Source organism: Populus trichocarpa, chromosome 4 (assembly GCF_000002775.5).
Source record: "Populus trichocarpa isolate Nisqually-1 chromosome 4, P.trichocarpa_v4.1, whole genome shotgun sequence".
Taxonomy (NCBI): Eukaryota; Viridiplantae; Streptophyta; class Magnoliopsida; order Malpighiales; family Salicaceae; genus Populus; species Populus trichocarpa.
Genome location: NC_037288.2, coordinates 7117465 through 7136419, shown reverse-complemented (window position 1 = coordinate 7136419; position 18955 = coordinate 7117465). Strand labels below are relative to the sequence as shown.

At 28.8% G+C, this 18955-nt stretch overlaps 1 protein-coding gene across 1 annotated transcript; it reads right to left on the bottom strand.

Moving 5' to 3' along the window:
• Positions 1 to 3458: 3458 nt before the first annotated feature.
• Positions 3459 to 5463, bottom strand: LOC7493565 (nudix hydrolase 18, mitochondrial). The gene is made up of 5 exons (XM_002305847.4): positions 5133 to 5463; positions 4400 to 4496; positions 4197 to 4280; positions 3975 to 4103; positions 3459 to 3867 (listed from the first exon to the last, which is right to left on the bottom strand). Exons 1-5 carry the CDS (start codon positions 5234 to 5236, stop codon positions 3715 to 3717), a joined length of 567 nt encoding a protein of 188 aa, XP_002305883.1. The 5' UTR covers positions 5237 to 5463; the 3' UTR covers positions 3459 to 3714.
• Between the last annotated feature and the right edge of the window lie 13492 nt (positions 5464 to 18955).

Below are 18955 nucleotides of genomic sequence, written 5' to 3'. Positions count from 1 at the left end.
AATATATTTACCACCACAAGTTGCTAGAAAAAAAAAAGATAGGACAAAAATAAAATAACTAAACTAATGGGGCTAATGTGTAATTGCCTAGAGTTAATACTATAAGAACCCCAAATCTTTCTCTTTTAGAGACGGCTGCATAGAGAAGAAAAGAGGGGGAAGGTTTCAAATCTTTTCACTGAAAATTGAGAGAAAATGCATCCAAACTGAAGGGTATTTGAGTGAGATTGGTCTAGGTAGTGGGAAACAACATTAATGCAAGAATAAAATAAAAATAAGTTAAGAAATTTAAAAAATAAAAGGGGTTAAGAACCGGTCACGAAGAAAAAAAAAGAAAGTACTTATAAATTTTGATTGATTAAGAATCGTAACTCATTTTATCACTAGGTGAAGGATTTTAAGCTTGATTTCATAATTTATATTCAATTCGATTTAGAATTCATGAGAAAAATTAGGGGGAATGAGGAATTTTTCTTCTTTGATGAAATTGGAATGAGAAATGATGAAAACAACTTTAAATAATAAGTAATTGAAAAAAAAATCTTGGTGTTGTAAAGGATTTGGTGCTGGCATAAAGAGAGAAAATTGAGAAATTTTTTAAAGAAATGCATCAATATTGTTTTGTCATGATTATTATAGCTTGTGTTGAAATACGATGAATGGTTGAAAAGAAATTGAAATTTTATATTTAATGGTAATGGAAAGACTTAATTAAGCTTGAATTATGAATATTTAAGTTATGGGAATTATGAAATTTTGCACATAAAAAACAACTTGCAATATTATGATGAAGGAATATTATTAAATTTGGGTAGGAAAAATAATTGTATTGAATGGTGAGAAATATGAAAAACAAAATACTTTATCATATGTTAAAAGAAAGGAATTGAAAAATTGGACAGTTCTGATCAGATTTAGGACTTAATAGTGATTAAAAACTGGAATAATTTCTACATGAAAGTCAAAGTAAGGATGATATCTTTCCAACAAAATTGACCTCGTTTAAATTGAAGTTATGATACTTCATATATAAGTTAAAAATCAAAGAAAGGTTAGGCTAAAATTTGCTAAACATTTATGATGTTGCAATTAAAAATAATCTTGGATGTGTTAATGAAAATAATTGAGTTCCTTCATTTTATGGAGTTGCAGTCTATAAGTCAGTTTTAAAAAGAAACAAACTGTATATGAAACTAGAATTTTAGTCTTAGTTATGTTTTGAATAAGAATTAGCTTGAAAGTATGAAATAGTATTGAATTATATCAAGTCATCAAATAAAATGATGTTCTATTGAGTTAAACTATGAAGTAGCTAAGAATGGAATAATAGATAATATTGTTCTTATTGGTACATAAGAGATTGTATAATCCACTCAGCAATAAAGGATTGGTTTATTTGCCCAGACTTTTAGTAAATACTCAACATCTTACAACCAAAACTTTATTTAATTGTGTTTATAATTCTTCCTTAAATGAAAAACAATCCTAGTTGATAAGTGATAAATTGTTGAAGAAACTAGTTATCTTGGTAAATGAGATTAGTATCTTGATTAATGGACAATAAAAAAACTAGTTATCCTGATAAATGAAACTGGTGCATATTACTAGGCAAATAAAAAACTAGTTAATCTAGTAAATGAAACTAGTACCCTGATTAATGGACAAATGATTAATTATATATTTTAAAATAGATCATATCTATTTTGTTATTCTTTATTGTAAATGCTTTTTGTAATTGTTTTTAGATTTATTATTTGTATATTTATTAATACATGGGAGTAAAAATGATTAATTCATGATTATTTGAAACTTGCTTACACAATCATAAAAAAAAGAAATGTCTTTTTAAAAAATGCTTCTAATAAAAAAAAAAGGTTATTTGAAATTCGATTCATTCAACTAATATTGAACCTGGAAGTCACCAACTGATCATTATCACCCGTCCCCCTCCTTGGTTGGTTTTAAGGTCTAGATTGGTGGGTTAGGGCTTGATTTTATGGAGGTTTTGGTTGGAAAAATGGAGGCTTCGATATTGGTAGAAAAAAGCGGTGAAATCTGTTGTTTAAAGGGTGAATTTGGCCAGATTTCTTTAGGGAAAGGGAAGGAGAGGAAGAACGAATGAAGGGGGAGAAGAAGTAGAGCAGAAAAGAAAGGAAAAAATGGGTTCCTCGGCCACAGAGAGGGTGGTGATAGGTTTTGCACATGCCCATTGATCATCTTATTAGGAGCATTTTCGAAATAAAATTATGGATATTTTATGATGATTTTAACTAAAAAATCAGAGTCATTAGAATGATAGATTTTATATATATAAGAATATATTAATCACTTTCCCATTATATAAGCATTTACTGGATATATCATTTTCTAGAATTATAAACAATTACTATTAGCATCCAACATTTGCAGAAATACCAAAAAAAACTAAAACCATCCACGCAAAGCAAACATTTCGAGGAACAGAAGTAAAATCCAGATGCACACACAAATTTATAACAAAATCTCTTTCATCATTCCATAAATAAGCTGTTCTTGGCAAATTAAGGGCTTTGAAAAAGCTTAGTATATAATAAAATTTAAGTTCATGATTATTTAGTTAGTAAATTAATTTAATTTTTAAATAAATTAATAAGATATAATTTATATTATTTTATAACACGAATAATACCAGACAGCTCAAGATTCGCTCTAATCACGCAACTCGAAAGTCCCTCAACTTTAATAATTTTCCTATTATGATATGATTGTCAATTGATTTTATTAGAATGGACGTCCTACTTATCCTTCATTTCTTAAATAAGTCTTTTCGTATAAATATTAAACACTGAGGTGGTCTGACAAGTGATAATTTACCATTGGATTATTGTTCCCTTGGTTGGTTTGATGTTAGCTACGTCCAACATTGGTGGTCATGTTTAACTTAATTGAAAGGCTAAGTCAAAATTAAACATTAATTATACTATATTTATTGCTCCCACAAATTTCTTCTATGGATTCCACATTAAATATAATTAAAGTTTTTATTATTATTATTGTAACAATTACTTTCAAATATTTTTACTTGAAAATATATCTAACAAATATTTTTTTCACTTTTAAAAATGTATTTTCTATATCATTATATTAAAATAATTTTAAAATTTATAAAAAAATATTTTAAAATATAAAAATTAAAAATTCTAGAAACGCCTAGCCAAGCCAACAGCGTTTTCAAATAAACTCTTGGATAATAAAAGGAATAAAGGAACTTCTCAGTCAAGGGTTCTGGAAATTTCCAAGTGATAAATAAACCTAGAATAAGGATGAATATCTTATCTTTATTACAGGTTATAATTCAAGTTTTTCTACGGCTATTACGCATTACGGTTAAAATATGTGGATGAACTCGGGATCTTGGGCCTGATCAACTCTGAGTTGGTTCTTATAACTATGCATCTAACTTGGTGACAATTTTCAACTTCTCTTTTTTTTCTTTCCAAAACATAATTTTCATTGATTCCTCCTCAATTAGAAACCATGTTGTGTCTTCTTGATGAACTTTTCTGATGTTCCCACTAACATTTACCTAACAAGAGATTGATCAGAATCGAAACTTCAAGAAAGGGACACCAAAATAAACACAAAACTGCCTAATTCTTGCTTCTCGTCACTCTTTCCTTGCTTGTTTCAATTCCTGCTATGGCCCTCACTGTATTCCTCAACAATTACTCTTATTTACAAGTTAGATTTTGCCTGGAAGCTTAAAGAACAAGATCCTACTTCATCCTCATCGAGTTGTTGCTGACCTGCGAGACGGTCAACTAGTACATCTAAGGCTTCCTTCATCCACCAATGCTGGCAGCATTCTCTTGCTTCTGTCACACTCATCTGTATATAACATACATGGACACTTCTCAGCAATCGCACCGATGGTTCAGATACCAAGTCAAAATATAGATAAAAATGTTAAGACATGGAATGTAGCGTGCGCATACCCATTTTCTCAGGCGATTGGTTTTCTCTGGCCAGAAATCTAATTCCTCCTTAACTCGTAAAGGGAACATGTATCCTTCATAATCAGTGCCATGAGTTCTGCTCTGGAAGGTCCATTCACCTAATTGGGGCTGCAGAGAAAATGTAAAACGTTTAATCAAATGTGGGAGAAATAAACTTAAAATGAACTTCAGTCACGCCATTAACGAAAACTAGAAAACTACCTCAAGAACGCCTTTCACCCCGGCTTCCTCGTATGTCTCTCGCACCGCTCCTTGTTTTATGGTTTCATCCGATTCCCAACCTCCCTGGTAATCAATGAGCCATACTGGTTTAGGTTTTGTGATAGAGCAATAATGGTCTAAATTCTGAACTCTACATTGAGTTATCAAGTGTTAATTTCATTAGTGACAATTGAATTAGGTACCTTAGGAAACAACATCCCCTTTCCTTTCTGTGAACTAATGACAAGAACTTGAAACCCATCTTCACCCTTTCCTTTCGTGTATCTGTATGGTATACATCTGCAATATTTTGAAACAAGAAGACAGAAAATTTAGTAACCAAGAAACTGAGTATCGAGTCAGTAAAACCTTGTAACAAAAAAACTGAAGTACTTAGAATCTATGTGTTGAATTCCAGCAAAGTTGGACACCAAAACTACTGGCTAATCAGAAAGCAGAACAGAAATTGCATTGCCCCTTCTCCACAAGAAGATTTGGGAAAAGTTTTGGATAATAATCTATGTACGGGAGCCAATCGTGTCCACCCATCATGGATAAGCCCACCATGATGGGACTAACAAGTGGCTTCAAGTGCCTGCGACCAACCATTTATCACACTCATCAAAGTTTTTGTACTACACCAACAACCTCTAGGCATACCAGAATCAAGTTCTGCTCCCAAAGAAAACCTGCTAGATTATGCTTTTCTAGTATTACTTACAAGACAGCATTTAGGACCAATCCTGTTTCATTAAAAGACATGACTAAATTTAACAAAACCTTAAACAAATAATGATTGTTTTTTAAGCCCGTCAAGCAAATCTGCAGGCCTAAGAAGAGTTACCCCAAGAAAAAATTGTGAAAAACAGTCAAGCCCCACAAGGCAAAATAAAGAATTCAGTAGAGAAGAAGGGTGGTAAGGAAAGAGCAACCCACCCTACAACTTGACGACGACCTTTGTTATACCGCTGCAAATGCCTCCCTGTACGAGACACCAAAGAAGCTACAACATTTTCTTGAGATACCACAGCAGCAGCCATTTTCTTTCTTTCAAAACTCAAGACACCAATTTACTCGAGAAAACTTGATTGGATGGTTCAAAAACAAGAAACCAACTAAGCTTAGCTAGAGAAGGGGGGGGGGGGAAGAAAGAAGAGTTGGATTGGATGGTGCAAAATAAGGAAGCTGACAAATCTTTCAAGGGATCGATCTATTTCTGTTAGTGGTTATGATTAAGAGAAAAAAGGACAGGTTAGCTCCTTGCTACCCCTCCTATAAATAAACAATGGCAAGAAAGAGAGGGAAGGGAACTTTGATAGAGCTGTGGGACCCTTTTCTTTTGGAATTGGCATCGATTTAAACAGGACGTCACAACTGACTACTTCTTCTTCTTCTTCATTATATTATTTTTATTGAGTGGAAGGGAGGACGAAAATAAATCAAAATGACCTTTACACTTCCCCGTCGGTTAAGGGCTCCGATCATTAAGTTGTAGGGTCTGATCATTGGATTAATTTAAGTTATTATTATTTTTTTAAAGTAATACGATTTTAATTTCTTAAGAATTTTTTTTATTTTAAATTTAAATTGATCTGTTAATCAAGTCATAAATCATCAAATTATGTAAATTTATTAAACAATTCAAATAGGTCATCGAATCAACTTATTATACCCTTTTAATAAACTCTTTGTTGTAAATGCTATTTAAAAAACAAAATTATCATAGTATAATCTAACAATTGGGATCTATGGCATTATAAGGAAGAAGATCTTTAAAAAAAAATATTGAAATTCATAAGGATCTTTCGAAAATGAACCCTAAGCAAACGTTAATATATATCTTCGAAGAGTTTTATTTCCTTGTCTTAATCCAACAGTTGAAATAAATATTCAATCACTATCATTGTTGCGTGTTAACAACTGATTATAATACAAATTTTGGCATAATGTCTACTCGTAAAAGTGGGGAGGAAAAGAAATGAGTATTATAAAATTAATTCATCAAAAAACAAAGGAATATTATAATATTGTGTTTTTATATAAAAAAAAACTTTGAAATATTATATATTTATATACGTAATTCTTGTGGCAATAATGGGTTGATTTATTCTCCAATTAAGATGCCTAACAATGGCTATATACAATACATACATGTCATTATCGTAGCTCAACATTAATGGAAACTCCATATTGCTTGTGACTAAATGTGCTCTCCTCCCATTTGCACATCAAAATAAAATATAGTATAAAGTGTTAGGTTTTCCAAATATTTTAGTTCAATAAAAAATAATTCTCTTGCTGGAAATTCTTGATCAAGACAAAGAGAGACGACTTTGTATCGTTAATTAATGTAACATTTGCTTTCATGCATGGAATCTTTCAAGGTTTTATTCAATATTCTTGATTTTGTAAGAGATGCTTTCGTTCCATTTCAAACTTGACGCATCAAAAAAAATGCGTCGATTTCTTCCAAGTCTTCTCTAATTGTTTTATTTTTTGTAATTGTTGGCGGTAAATTAATGGCTTGTTTTTGTAAGAAATAAAAAAATAGAAAACAAAGAAAGAAGAAAATGTCTCAATGATGGGCCACTTAATTAATTTTTTAAAATATATATTTTTTTATTGTTTTTTTAACCAAGCATATTTCTTTTTTTTATTTTTCTTATCATCCCTGATACATTAACTAAACATGACTAAAAAAACTAATGTGCAAACTCTCATTGTTAATTCATCTATAAAAATAAAACCATCGCTTTTTTTTATAATATATAGTAACCTAATTTCTCCTTTTCAGTCTATTAATTAAGTACATAAAATCCCTTTCAATTGACAATCAGAACGAACTAATTAACTACACTCTTATTTAAAATTAATTATTGAACTTCCATTCTCGTATGCATATCAATTTATATATCATAAAAAAAAGAGGCAATACGTAACTCAATAAATTAGATGCGAATTATGTTTTCATTAAATAAAAAAAAAGTGTACAAAATAATTTATGATGTTCAAGGAATAACTACTAGTATCCTATTAGTTATTTTCAAAGCTTACTTTAGAGAAAAAATAAATATAGCTAGAAGAGAGAAATCAAGTGGAGATATTCTTATCACTTTTGATATATTATGAGTTTTATTTTTTCTTTTCTTTTTGTATCTGTCTTTTTCTTTAAGGTGGGTTTAGAAAATAACTAATATGATGTTACTAGTTACTTCCCGAGTGACATAAAATTTTCCGCACATAAATGGCAGTAGAGACTATTAAGAAATATAGAGTTATTTTGTTTTATTGTTTATTAAGGGTATAATAGTCTTTACATTTTCTTTTTAGTTTTCTTTGTATAGCCTATATATAATCTCTTTGTATTTATGTTAAACATATTCCTTTTAATTATTTTAATTGCATTATGCAGTATCAATGAAACCATAGTGTCCTCCTTTCTTATTTTTGTATTTCTCTTTATTTACTTGGATTGTTTAACATGGTATCAGAGTGAAGTTTTTGTGTGGAGTAACTGAACAATTTCAAAAGAGTATTCATTCAGTTTCTACAATCTGGTATTCTATTTTCTTTTCTTTTGCGTTCTGGTTTTCTTTATTTGTTGATTATGGCTACTAAAAGAGACGATTTGCTTCAGTATGTGAGTGTGAGGTTGGATGTAAATAATTATTTGTATTTAAGTTATACGATAAGGAATTTTTTTAAGGGTAAAAAAATATGGGGATATGTTAGTGGAACCTTTGTGAAACCTAGAAATACTGATGAGGATTATGTTGTCTTAATAGATGTTTAGGAAGCAAACAATGCAAAACATATTTCTTGAATTAATAATTCTATTGAGCATTCTATGAGTAAACAATTGGCGAAATATGAGATAACAAATAAGGTTTAAGATCATCTACAAGGTTATTCACTCAATCAAATAATACAAAGCAGTATCAATTGGAGAATGATATACGAGCTCTTCACCAGAAAAATATAAGTATTCAGAAGTTTTATTTTGTTATTATAGATCTTTGGAATTAATTAGCTCTTATAGAATCGGCGGAATTAAAGGCATGTGGTGCTTGTATTGCTCGTAGAGAGAGCAGCAACAGTTGGTACTTGATATAGTTTTTAACGACACTTCATAGTGATTTTAAAAGATTTAGAGGTTTAGTGTCACATCGTTCTCCACTTTTTTTTATTAATTTAGTTGCCAATGAGTTATTGGCTAAAAAGATATGTCTTCAGTTTTATTCTTAAAAGGAAATTTTTCTACTTCTAATCCTTTTATACTAGCAGTACCTTCTAAATCACTCTCTAATAAATCCAAATAAACATTACACAAGAGTTGTCTTCGACAAGTGCAATTTCTATAAGCAGAAAGGTCATTGAAAGACTTAGTGTCCTAAGTTGAGATAGTAGAATAAATCGCAGCAGCAATCTCATGCTTCCACTTCAAGGTTACAAAAAACACTTAAGAGATTTTTTTTATATTTTTTTTACTATTCAAATCTTGAATAATAATAACTCAGAAAATAAACTTATATTTTGGACTGAATTTCTAAGAATCGAGCAATTGTGTTTATTCGTGATAGATTTTTATTTTTTTTAGATTCTTTACATGGTGAAGCCAGAAATCGGACTCAGCTAGCTGTAATCTCTAATTCTTTGTTGAAAATCATACTTGCACATATTATTGTTGTTGCAGAGAACCCTGAGGTAAATTTTTCTCTGTCAACGAAAAAAAAAACCTTCAAGTGGAAGAAAAAAAATTATGTGTATGCATCACGTTTATTTTTTTCTGCCCTAATATTATAGTCTGTGACTCTTAGTACTTATTTGACGACAAAACGTTTTCAGTGGGATCTTAATACCGTGTTGAAATATATAAACATTCCTTGTATATAGCCTGAATGATTTTTCATGCGAGCTGTGAGATTCATGCATTCATGCATGTAATTCTTTGCAAGTTTTCTGAAATTGCTCATTGCCCCGGCGGAATCTGCCTGGCTTTGAATTATTAGAAGAATGATTTACAGGCTTCTCATGTGATCTTTCGCTGATCCATGCGTTTTCAGATTGACTCCTTGTTGATTATGCTGCTCTTATTATGACCTATAGTTTTTTTTTCCCAAAAATAAAATGGATACCGACATTGGTAAAAGAATTTGGATATATCCAACTGCCTCCTTCCAGCCTATTTACAAAGATACATGTATAAAATATAAATAATCTTAAAAGACTGCTTTTGGTGGCCTAGGAAAATGTTTTGTATATTTAGGGGATGTTTGGGAGTGTGGTAACGGTTGTTTTTCAAAGTATTTTTCACTTGAAAATGTATCAAAATAATATCTTTTATTTTTAAAAAGTTATTTTTGATATCAGCACATCAAAACGATAAGAAAATACAAAAAAAAATAATTTGAAGTAAAGAAAAAAAATATTATTTTTTTAAATACTTTTAAAATATAAAAACAAATAGTCACTTAGATTATTTAAAGAATGTTTATAAGATTTTCGAAATGAGAACTCAAACTCAACTTGATGTACAAACCGGTTCAAATATATATTTTATATTTGAATAAAAAACAAAAGTGTATAAATGGAAATCAATTAGTAACTATCACTAGCTTTAATATAGTGAGGCATTGCTAAAATTCCTTCTTTTTTAAGTATTCCATAGTTTTTATTTAATAGTGAAGGTATGCGGTTCATTAATTTGACCCAACTAATTAATCCATATATCTATCATACGAAACCGCCCGGCCTCCATGTAATAAATAAAACGATGATCAACTTCCGAGAAAATGTCTGAATTAGTGTACTGAAATATTTATTTGGCATAACATCGAGAATAGGTCCTCCGATTATGATATGTCTTTCAATTATACCCTCCAACTACTGATTTAAGCAATGGTACCCTCAAAGCATTCTATGCTCATCGATGCTGCCTTCGCCATTAGCTCCTGGTCAGCAAGCACTTTAGGAAGCAATATGCTTCTGAAGTGTCTTCAAGGTCAGCAAACACTTTGGACATTGAAAAAAATAGTCAACACTTCTCAGCAAGGATTGGCAGAAGGGCTTGATTTTTCTTCTTGCCCTCAAAGGGATTATTGGGATCATTAAATTAAACTTTGGGGGGGTAAATTAAGACAACCTATAAACTTCAAGCAAGTAAATTAATTAAGACCTAACCCTTCATTATTTTTATAAGGTCTATATTAGTCACTTTCATGTTAATTTTTTCTTCTTTAGCCAAAGGCATTATTGCTTTAAGTGGTAGGTTTCCGTGTGTTTTTTATTCAATGAAGGAATCAAGCGCAACTTTCATGCTTCATGGATTTATTTTATGTGCACGCCATATTTACTTTAGCATTTTAAAAGAGAAGGAAGTTCCTTGCGACCTTCGTCTACTTGTTTATTTCTTTTGAAAAGCCAGTAAATAATTATAATAAAAGCTATATGATGTAACAAAATTATTATAGATTAAAAGATATTTTATTGTGATTTGTAATAATAGTTTCACTTTAAATTTTTCATGTTATTTTTTCACCAGATATCTTTAGTTATTTGCTTGTTTTCTTTCTTTTCATTTTCCTACCAACTAAAGTGCACAATTATTCTTTTTTTGTTTGTTGTTTATTTGGGTTAGGTAAAGATTGCTACACCAAAGCACCTTGAGTCTGGAAAAAACGCTAGACCCAAGGAGCTTAGGTCTGGCTTAGCCGCCAGACCTAATAGCCTATAAAAAAATAAAAATAATAATAATTAAAATTTTTATTTAGAATATTTCAAGGATAGTTTAAATATTTTTTTATAAAAAAAATTTATAAAAAAAATATGATTTTTGTTTAAGATACTTCAATGATATAAATGTTTTTTTATATAAAATATAGAAAACTTTTATAAAAAAAATATTATTTAGGATACTTCAAGGATAGTTTAAATGTTTTTACAAAACATTATAAAAAAATTATTTATGATGCTTCAAGGATAGTTTTAATGTTTTTTTAGAAAAATAAAAAAAAATAAAAAAAATTAATTAGCATTTCTTTTTAGAATACTTCAATGGTGGTTTAAATATTTTTTTATAAAAATAGACAACATTTATCAAAAAAATGATTTGTGATATTTCAAGGGTAGTTTAAATTTTTTATTATAAAAAATAAAAAAATAAAAAAAATAATTAGCATTTCTGTTTAGAATATTTCAATGGTGGTTTAAATGTTCTTTATAAAAAATAGAAAATATTTATAAAAAAATTATTTATGATACTTCAATGGTAGTTTAAATATTTTTTTCTAAAAAAAATATTATAAAACAATTAATTAGCATTTCTGTTTAGGATACTTCAAGGGTAGTTTAAATATTTTTTATAAAAAATAAAAACAATTATATAAAAAATATTTATGATCCTTCAAGGATAGTTTTAATGTTTTTTTAGAAAAAAATAAAATATATTTATAAAAACAATTAATTAGCATTTCTGTTTAGGATACTTCAATGGTAGTTTAAATATTTTTTTATAAAAAATTAAAAACTAATTTAATTAGAATTTTTGTTTAGAATATTTTAAGGATAATTTAAAAAAATTTTATATAAAAAATATAAAAATACATTAATTAGCATTTCGGTTTAGGATACTTCAATGATAGTTTAAATGTTTTTTTATAATAAATAAAAAGATTATAAAAAATATTAATTAGAATTTTTGTTTAGGATTTAGTTTAAATATTTAAAAAAATAATTGGTATTTTTGTTTAGGATACTTAAAAGATAGTGCAATGTTTTTTATAAAAATAAAAAAAAATTAAAAAAAATTAATTAGGCATAACTGTCAGATCCAAATCACTTAAATCTGGCATAACTGTCAAATTCAAAAAAAGTTAAAATAATTTATACTCTTAACATTTTTTTCAACTTTTAAAAAAAATAATATTAATCAACTGCGAGACGTATATAATATTATCATTAATTGCAAAAGTGAGCAAAACCCAAAAGTACAATCACAATAAAGAAAAGGCGAAAACAGAGAAAAAATAAAGAGGAAGTCCCACTGAAACAACACACTCAATTTCCTATGACAACGTACTTCCTTCTAGAGAGAAAGGGTGGAAAACAAAATTTGCTAAAACGAACCATTTGCAACTTATCGAGTCATATACTATGCGGAGCCGGCTTAATGTGAATGAAAATTTGGGGTAAAATAAGATCTTTTAAAATATTATTGATAAATATATTTTATTTTTAGAGTTTTTTATTAAATGGAAACTTGGATTATTGACCAAATAATTCCTAGCTCAAGACGGCTCTAGTGCTAGAGAGCTAACACCCCCAATTAATTTAACGGCGCGATTGGAAACACATTTCAAACCGCGTTCCTTAAAAATTTTAAAAAAAAATTATTAAAATTTAATTTTTTATGTTTTCAGATCGTTTTAATGTGTTGATCTTAAAAATAATTTTTAAAAAATAAAAAAAAACATCATTTTGAAGCATTTCTAAGTGAAAAACACTTTGAACAGCAACTGCTACCATAATTCCAGACAGACCCGAGTGTGTTTGGTATTGTGGTAGTTTTTGTGGTTGTGGTTTGAAAAAAATTGTTTATAAAAAGTATTTTTAGTTGAGGTTGGGTTGTTAAAATATATGTTTGGTTAAAAATGCTTTTGAAATTGAGGTTATAAAATATATGTTGATCTTAAAAATAATTTTTAAAAAATAAAAAAAAACATCATTTTGAAGCATTTCTAAGTGAAAAACACTTTGAACAGCAACTGCTACCATAATTCCAGACAGACCCGAGTGTGTTTGGTATTGTGGTAGTTTTTGTGGTTGTGGTTTGAAAAAAATTGTTTATAAAAAGTATTTTTAGTTGAGGTTGGGTTGTTAAAATATATGTTTGGTTAAAAATGCTTTTGAAATTGAGGTTATAAAATAACTAAAAAAGATATATATTAATATTGATGGTTTTTAATTTCAATATTGTAGATTTAACTACTGTTATTACATCATGAAATAAACAATACTTTATTTAAATTATTTTTTATTGTTCCATTAAACTATTTACAATTCCATCACGTACGAAATCCATCCGACAAGGACTACAGTTTCCATGGCTTCTTGAGCATGCAACAACATCAGGTAAAATATCATCAGGAACAAAATTGGAATTGCGATCAAATTCTGCAATACTACGTCATCATGCGATCTCCTTCTAATATAATTATGTAGTGTCATTGAATAATATTAAACACTAGTTTTTCAAATAAAACACAATATCTGAGAAATTTTTTTGGATTTTTTATTTTACTGGGTTGGACCCAGACATCGGGCATTTAGGCTCTCCACTGCAGAAGACGAAAGAGAAGGGGAAGAGAAGAACAATGGTTGGCAGTGGGAACAGCGGAGGCTGGTGGTGAGTTGAGGGAGCTGCTCTCCACTGTGCTCTGTTTCTGTTCTTCTTCTTTGAACAATGGAGAATGCAGAAGATGAAGGAGAAGAGGAAGAGGAAGAGCAGTGGCTGATGGTAGAAACGGCGGAGGCCGATGGTAAGCTGCTCTCCACTATTCTCATGCAACGTGAACAGTGGAGAATGTAAAAGACGAAGGAGAAAACGAAGGGGAAGAGAGCAATGGCTGGTGCGGTGAGCTAAGGGAGAGGAAGAGTTCTATTGTGCTCTGTTTCTGTTCCAGTCACCGCCTTCTCTTCTTTCTTCTCTGTTTACTGTGTTTATAAATACAGTTGCAATAAACAGAAAACGCTGCATTGTGAAAAGCATGCAATTTATGCTTCAACAAAACTGCGTTTTGAATGCATTTAATGGTGGGGCTCAAGCATGAAAATTGCTTTTGTAACCAAATGAAATGAAATCACGGTCCAACAAAAACGCCGCCGCAAATGCTAAGTCAATCGGGCTCTAAATAAGTGAAGCAAAAGTCGTGTGTAGATGTGTTGTTGGCAGGGAAAAAACCAAATTGTTAGGGAGCTGCCACCCCAATTCACTCAAACAATGAAGCTACATGAAGTATATTAGAAATATACTAAAACTGCTCCGCCTTTCACTGTAGCAATCCACAGTGAAAGGCTGAGCTGTTTTTTTTTTTTTAAGCTATTTCTTTTTAAGCTATTTTTCTTCATTTTTTTTATTTTTTATTTTTTGATGCCTTTAGCTTTTTTTTTTCTTTCTTTGTTTTTTTTCTTTTAATAAATTTTGTTTTGTTTAATTTAGTTTAAGCTATTTTTTTTTCATTTTTTCTTTTTTGATGCCTTTAGCTTTTTTTTGTCTTTCTTTGTTTTTTTCTTTTAATAAATTTTCTTTTGTTTAATTTAGTTTGTTAATGTTAATATTTTTTTAATTTAGTTATCAGACTTTTATGACATTGATCCCGGATTTAACAGGTTAACTTGGTTTCACGAGTTAACCCGGATTTTTTTTTCTTTTTAATTAATTTTTTTCGTTTACTTTAGTTTGTTAATGTTAAATTTCTTTCTATTTAGTTATCAGACTTTCATGACACATATCTCAGGTTTCACGGGTTAACTTGGTTTCACGGGTTAACCCAGTTAATTCTGGATTAACCCGTCCATTTTTTTTTTTGCTTTTTTATTTTGTTAATGTTAAATTTTTTTTATTTAGTTATCAGACTTTCATGACAAGGATCCCAGGTTAATCTGGTTTGACGAGTTAACCCGGAGTTTTTTTTCTTTTTAATTACTTTTTTCGTTTTCTTTAGTTTATTAATGTTAAATTTCTTTCTATTTAGTTATCAGACTTTCATGACACATGTCTCAGGTCGGACAGGTTAACCTGGTTTTATGGGTTAACCCGTCCATTTTTATTTATTTTTTTCTTTTGTTAATGTTAAATTTTTTTATTTAGTTATCAGACTTTTATGACATGGATCCCGGGTTTAACGGGTTAACCTAGTTCGACAAGGTAACCCAAAGTTTTTTTTTTCTTTTTAATTATTTTTTTTTGTTTAATTTAGTTTATTAATGTTAAATTTCTTTCTATTTAATTATCAGACTTTTATGACACATATCCCGGGTTTGACTGGTTAACCTGGTTTCACGGGTTAACTAAGTTAATTCTTGGTTAACCCATCAACTTTTTTTTTTCTATTTAGTTATCCAACTTTCATGACATGAATCCCAAGTTTGATGGGTTAACCTGATTTGAAGGGTTAACCCAGTTAATTCAGATTTTTTTTCTTTTTCTTCATTAATTTTTTTCTTCATATTGGTTTTTTTTCTTTGTTTTTTTCTTTTTAATTAATCTATTTAATTATCATACTTTTATGACACGATCTTGCAGCCAGACCCACATCCAAGGCTCTTGGATCTGGTGTTGCAGTCAGACTCACTTAAACTTGAGTCATGTAAGTTTAATATTATTATTAATATTATAAATATTACTCTTGGGTCAAGCGTTGCAGGTAGACCCAAGGCTTTTGGGTATATCTTTGCAGAAAGACCTAACACTCTTAGATCTTAGCCTTTTTTATATTTTTTATGCAAGAAAAAAAATTAACCCGTGGGTATGTCTTTGTTTTTTTCCCTTTTCTTTTCCTTTTTAAGCCTTTTATTGTGGACTGCACAGTGCAATCCACAGTGAAAAAGCTAATGCCTTTAGTTTTTTTCTGGCTTTTTTTTTAATTATTTTTTTTAATTTACTTTCTTAATATTAAATTTTTTCTATTAAATTATCAGACTTTTATGACACGGATCCCAGGTTTAACGGGTTAGCCCAGTTAATTATGGGGCAACCCATCAATTTTTTTTCCTATTTAGTTATCATAATTTCACGACACAAATCCAATATTTGACGAGTTAACTTGGTTTGAAGAGTTAACCCAGTTAATTCAGATTTTTTTTTCTTTTTCTTCATTAGTTATTTTCTTTATGTTGGTTTTTTTTTCTATGTTTTTTTCTTTTTACTTAATCTATTTAATTATCACACTTTTATGATACAACCTTGCAGCCAGACCCACATCCAAGGTTATTGGGTCTGATATTACAACCAAACCCACTTAAACTTGGGTCATGCAAGTTTAATGCTATTATTAATATTATAAATATTACTCTTGGATCAGACGTTGCAGTCAAACCCAAGACTCTTGGGTATAGTTTTACAGAAAGACCTAACACTTTTAAATCTTAATTTTTTTATATAATTTATTATGTAAAAATAAATTGACCCGCAACATCTATCTAGTAAATTAAATATAAGAGGTAGAGTCGTAGAGAGATGGGTGCTGCGAAGTCAGTTCATCTAGAAGCCTCACCAGTGATTTAAATATTTGTGTGCGCATGCGTGGTGCCCGAAATAGTATCCCCAATTACTATATTTAATTTCTTGTATATAATTAGCATGAAAAATAGACGTAAATTAACTTGAAAAATCGAAGAAGAACTTGCAACATTACCTAATTAATGAATAGCAAGACCCAGTTTTTTTTTTTTTAATTTAATGAATTAGATCATTAATTCACTATGAGATTAAAACAATAATATCCGTATGAGGTATCCCTTCATCATAACCTTCAATTTATCTTATATCATCACAACATGGCATGTTCTAACCTATTTGAAGTCGTTAGGGCAGGAAAAAACAATTGCTCGAAACCGACAACCAAGTATGATCCAAATGCATGTTCATGAGAATCTCCAGAATCTAAGAAAACAATGGCTCCAATTATACATTAAATTATGTTTTCAATCGATGAAATGGTCAGACAAACTTAATGCATTCGGTGGAAATGCAAAACCCAAGTAATATTTTTCATGTCTTTTATTCCATTGACCATAAATTTTAGTCAAAAGTCTCCTGTTTCTTTATGGCTTTACAATAGCCTATTTTCAACTCTTAATCTGTACCAAATGAATTATACATACATGGCAGAAGAAGAGAAGAGTCGTATGATTAATTTGTCCTCTATTTCAAAATATACGCATGTACAATACTTTTGAAAAAGATTGATTTTTTTAAATTTTAAATTATTTTAATGTATTGATATTAAAAATAAATTTTAAAAATAATAAAATATATTATTTGAATGTATTTCTAAACAAATATATATTTTAAAAAATAACCGTTATTATATATTAATTATTATTTATAAAAAAAATAAAATAAAGGTGGGGCTTCATAATTTGTCGGTCACATGTCGGTAATAAATGAGTTAGTTTGAAATTTGTAGCCTGACGACATTTTGCTATAATGGTAATCTAGAAAAGTGAAAAGCTGTAAATTATTTATAATTTTTTTAATACGAATTGATTTTATATTGGAGTTCTTTTTTTCAAAATTGTCTGAAAATAAAATTCACAAGTGGTCGGTTATGAGGTAGTTTGAAACTCGTAACAAAGACGACCTTTTGCTCTAATGGTAGTTATCAATGCAATCCAGAAGACTTAAAAACTGTACGTTTCTATAATCTTTTAATACATATTAATTTTATATTTGAATTTGATCATATATATATATACACAGCTGAAGTGACAAACTCTCCACGATTATTTAGATATTAGCTATTTGAATTGCGTTTAGTTTAGCTGCGGGTCATAGATTTTTTAAAAAAAAATTAATATATATGCTATTTCAATATTTGTTTTACATAAAACAAATTAAGTATAAATTGAAAAGGTTAATATAAGTATCTAATTAGATAAATCAATAAATATTTATGTAAATAAATAAATAAAAATTATTAACAATAACTAAAAGCAAAACTAGAAAAATTAAAAAATAAATATAGATCAAAATATTTAATTTTACAAAATAAGATATTTACGAGATATTTATTTATTTATAAAAATAAATCTCATCTATATAAAACAAAAATAATATAGATGAATCACAATAATATCTTCAAAAAATAAATACATATAAAATATTTTAAAAACAATTATTCAAAAAAAGCCTTCAAAACCCGTTATCTAGGTTATAAGACTGAGATAAACCGATAAAAAAAAAATTAAAGATAACCACAAAAATAATCTTTTAAAAAATAATGTAGAACAATGAGATCAGAAAAGCAAATGAGCAAAAAAAAAAAAGATATTGAATAGCATTAACTTTTCAAACTCGTGATTCAGGTCAATAAATTATAAGCACCACAAAAAAAAATCATGAAAAAAAAATCAATTATACAAAAGAATCAAAAACAAAAAATTATAATTAAAAGAATGAGAGTGAAAATCAAAATAAACAATAAATTAGAAGGCAACCAAAATTTTTTAATTTGAGGGATAAATTGAAAGAAAAATAACTTGAACAAAAGAAAAAACAAATTAAAAGAATAAGGATCAAATTAAAAAAAAAATTTTATTTTGGTCAAATATAAACCTCGAAGTTTAGCATCATTTTTATTTTGGTCCTTGGTTTCTGATTGTTTCAATTTGACCCCTAATTGATCATCAAACTTTTAATTTTCATCAATTTGGCCCCTGATCTCATCAATTTCAATCATTAAAGTCTCGTGCATCTTACAAGTTGGTTCTTGGTTTTAAATTTCTCCAATCAAGTCTATAATTATTATCAAACTTCAATATTTATGGAATTAAGTCCTTAATTTGACTAAATTAACTGTTAAAAAATGCAATTCGACCCCAGACTTTAATTTCTTCCAATTAAAGCTTAAATTAACTTTAAAAATCATTTTTTCTTGCAATTAAGCACTCAATAAATTCAAATAAACCTTGCAAAATTCTAGTTGAGCCTTTAAATATCTAGTTTTGAATTTTCCCTCTCAAATTGAATTTTCTTTGTA

Bases quoted from the DNA above. Each gene is read 5' to 3' on its own strand.
- LOC7493565 (XM_002305847.4), bottom strand. From the start codon at position 5,236: ATGGCTGCTGCTGTGGTATCTCAAGAAAATGTTGTAGCTTCTTTGGTG. The intron at 4,497-5,132 runs GTGGGTTGCTCT...AAAATATTGCAG, and splicing joins GGTCGTCGTCAAGTTGTAGG to ATGTATACCATACAGATACA. The intron at 3,868-3,974 runs GTATGCGCACGC...TGTTATATACAG, and splicing joins CCAATCGCCTGAGAAAATGG to ATGAGTGTGACAGAAGCAAG.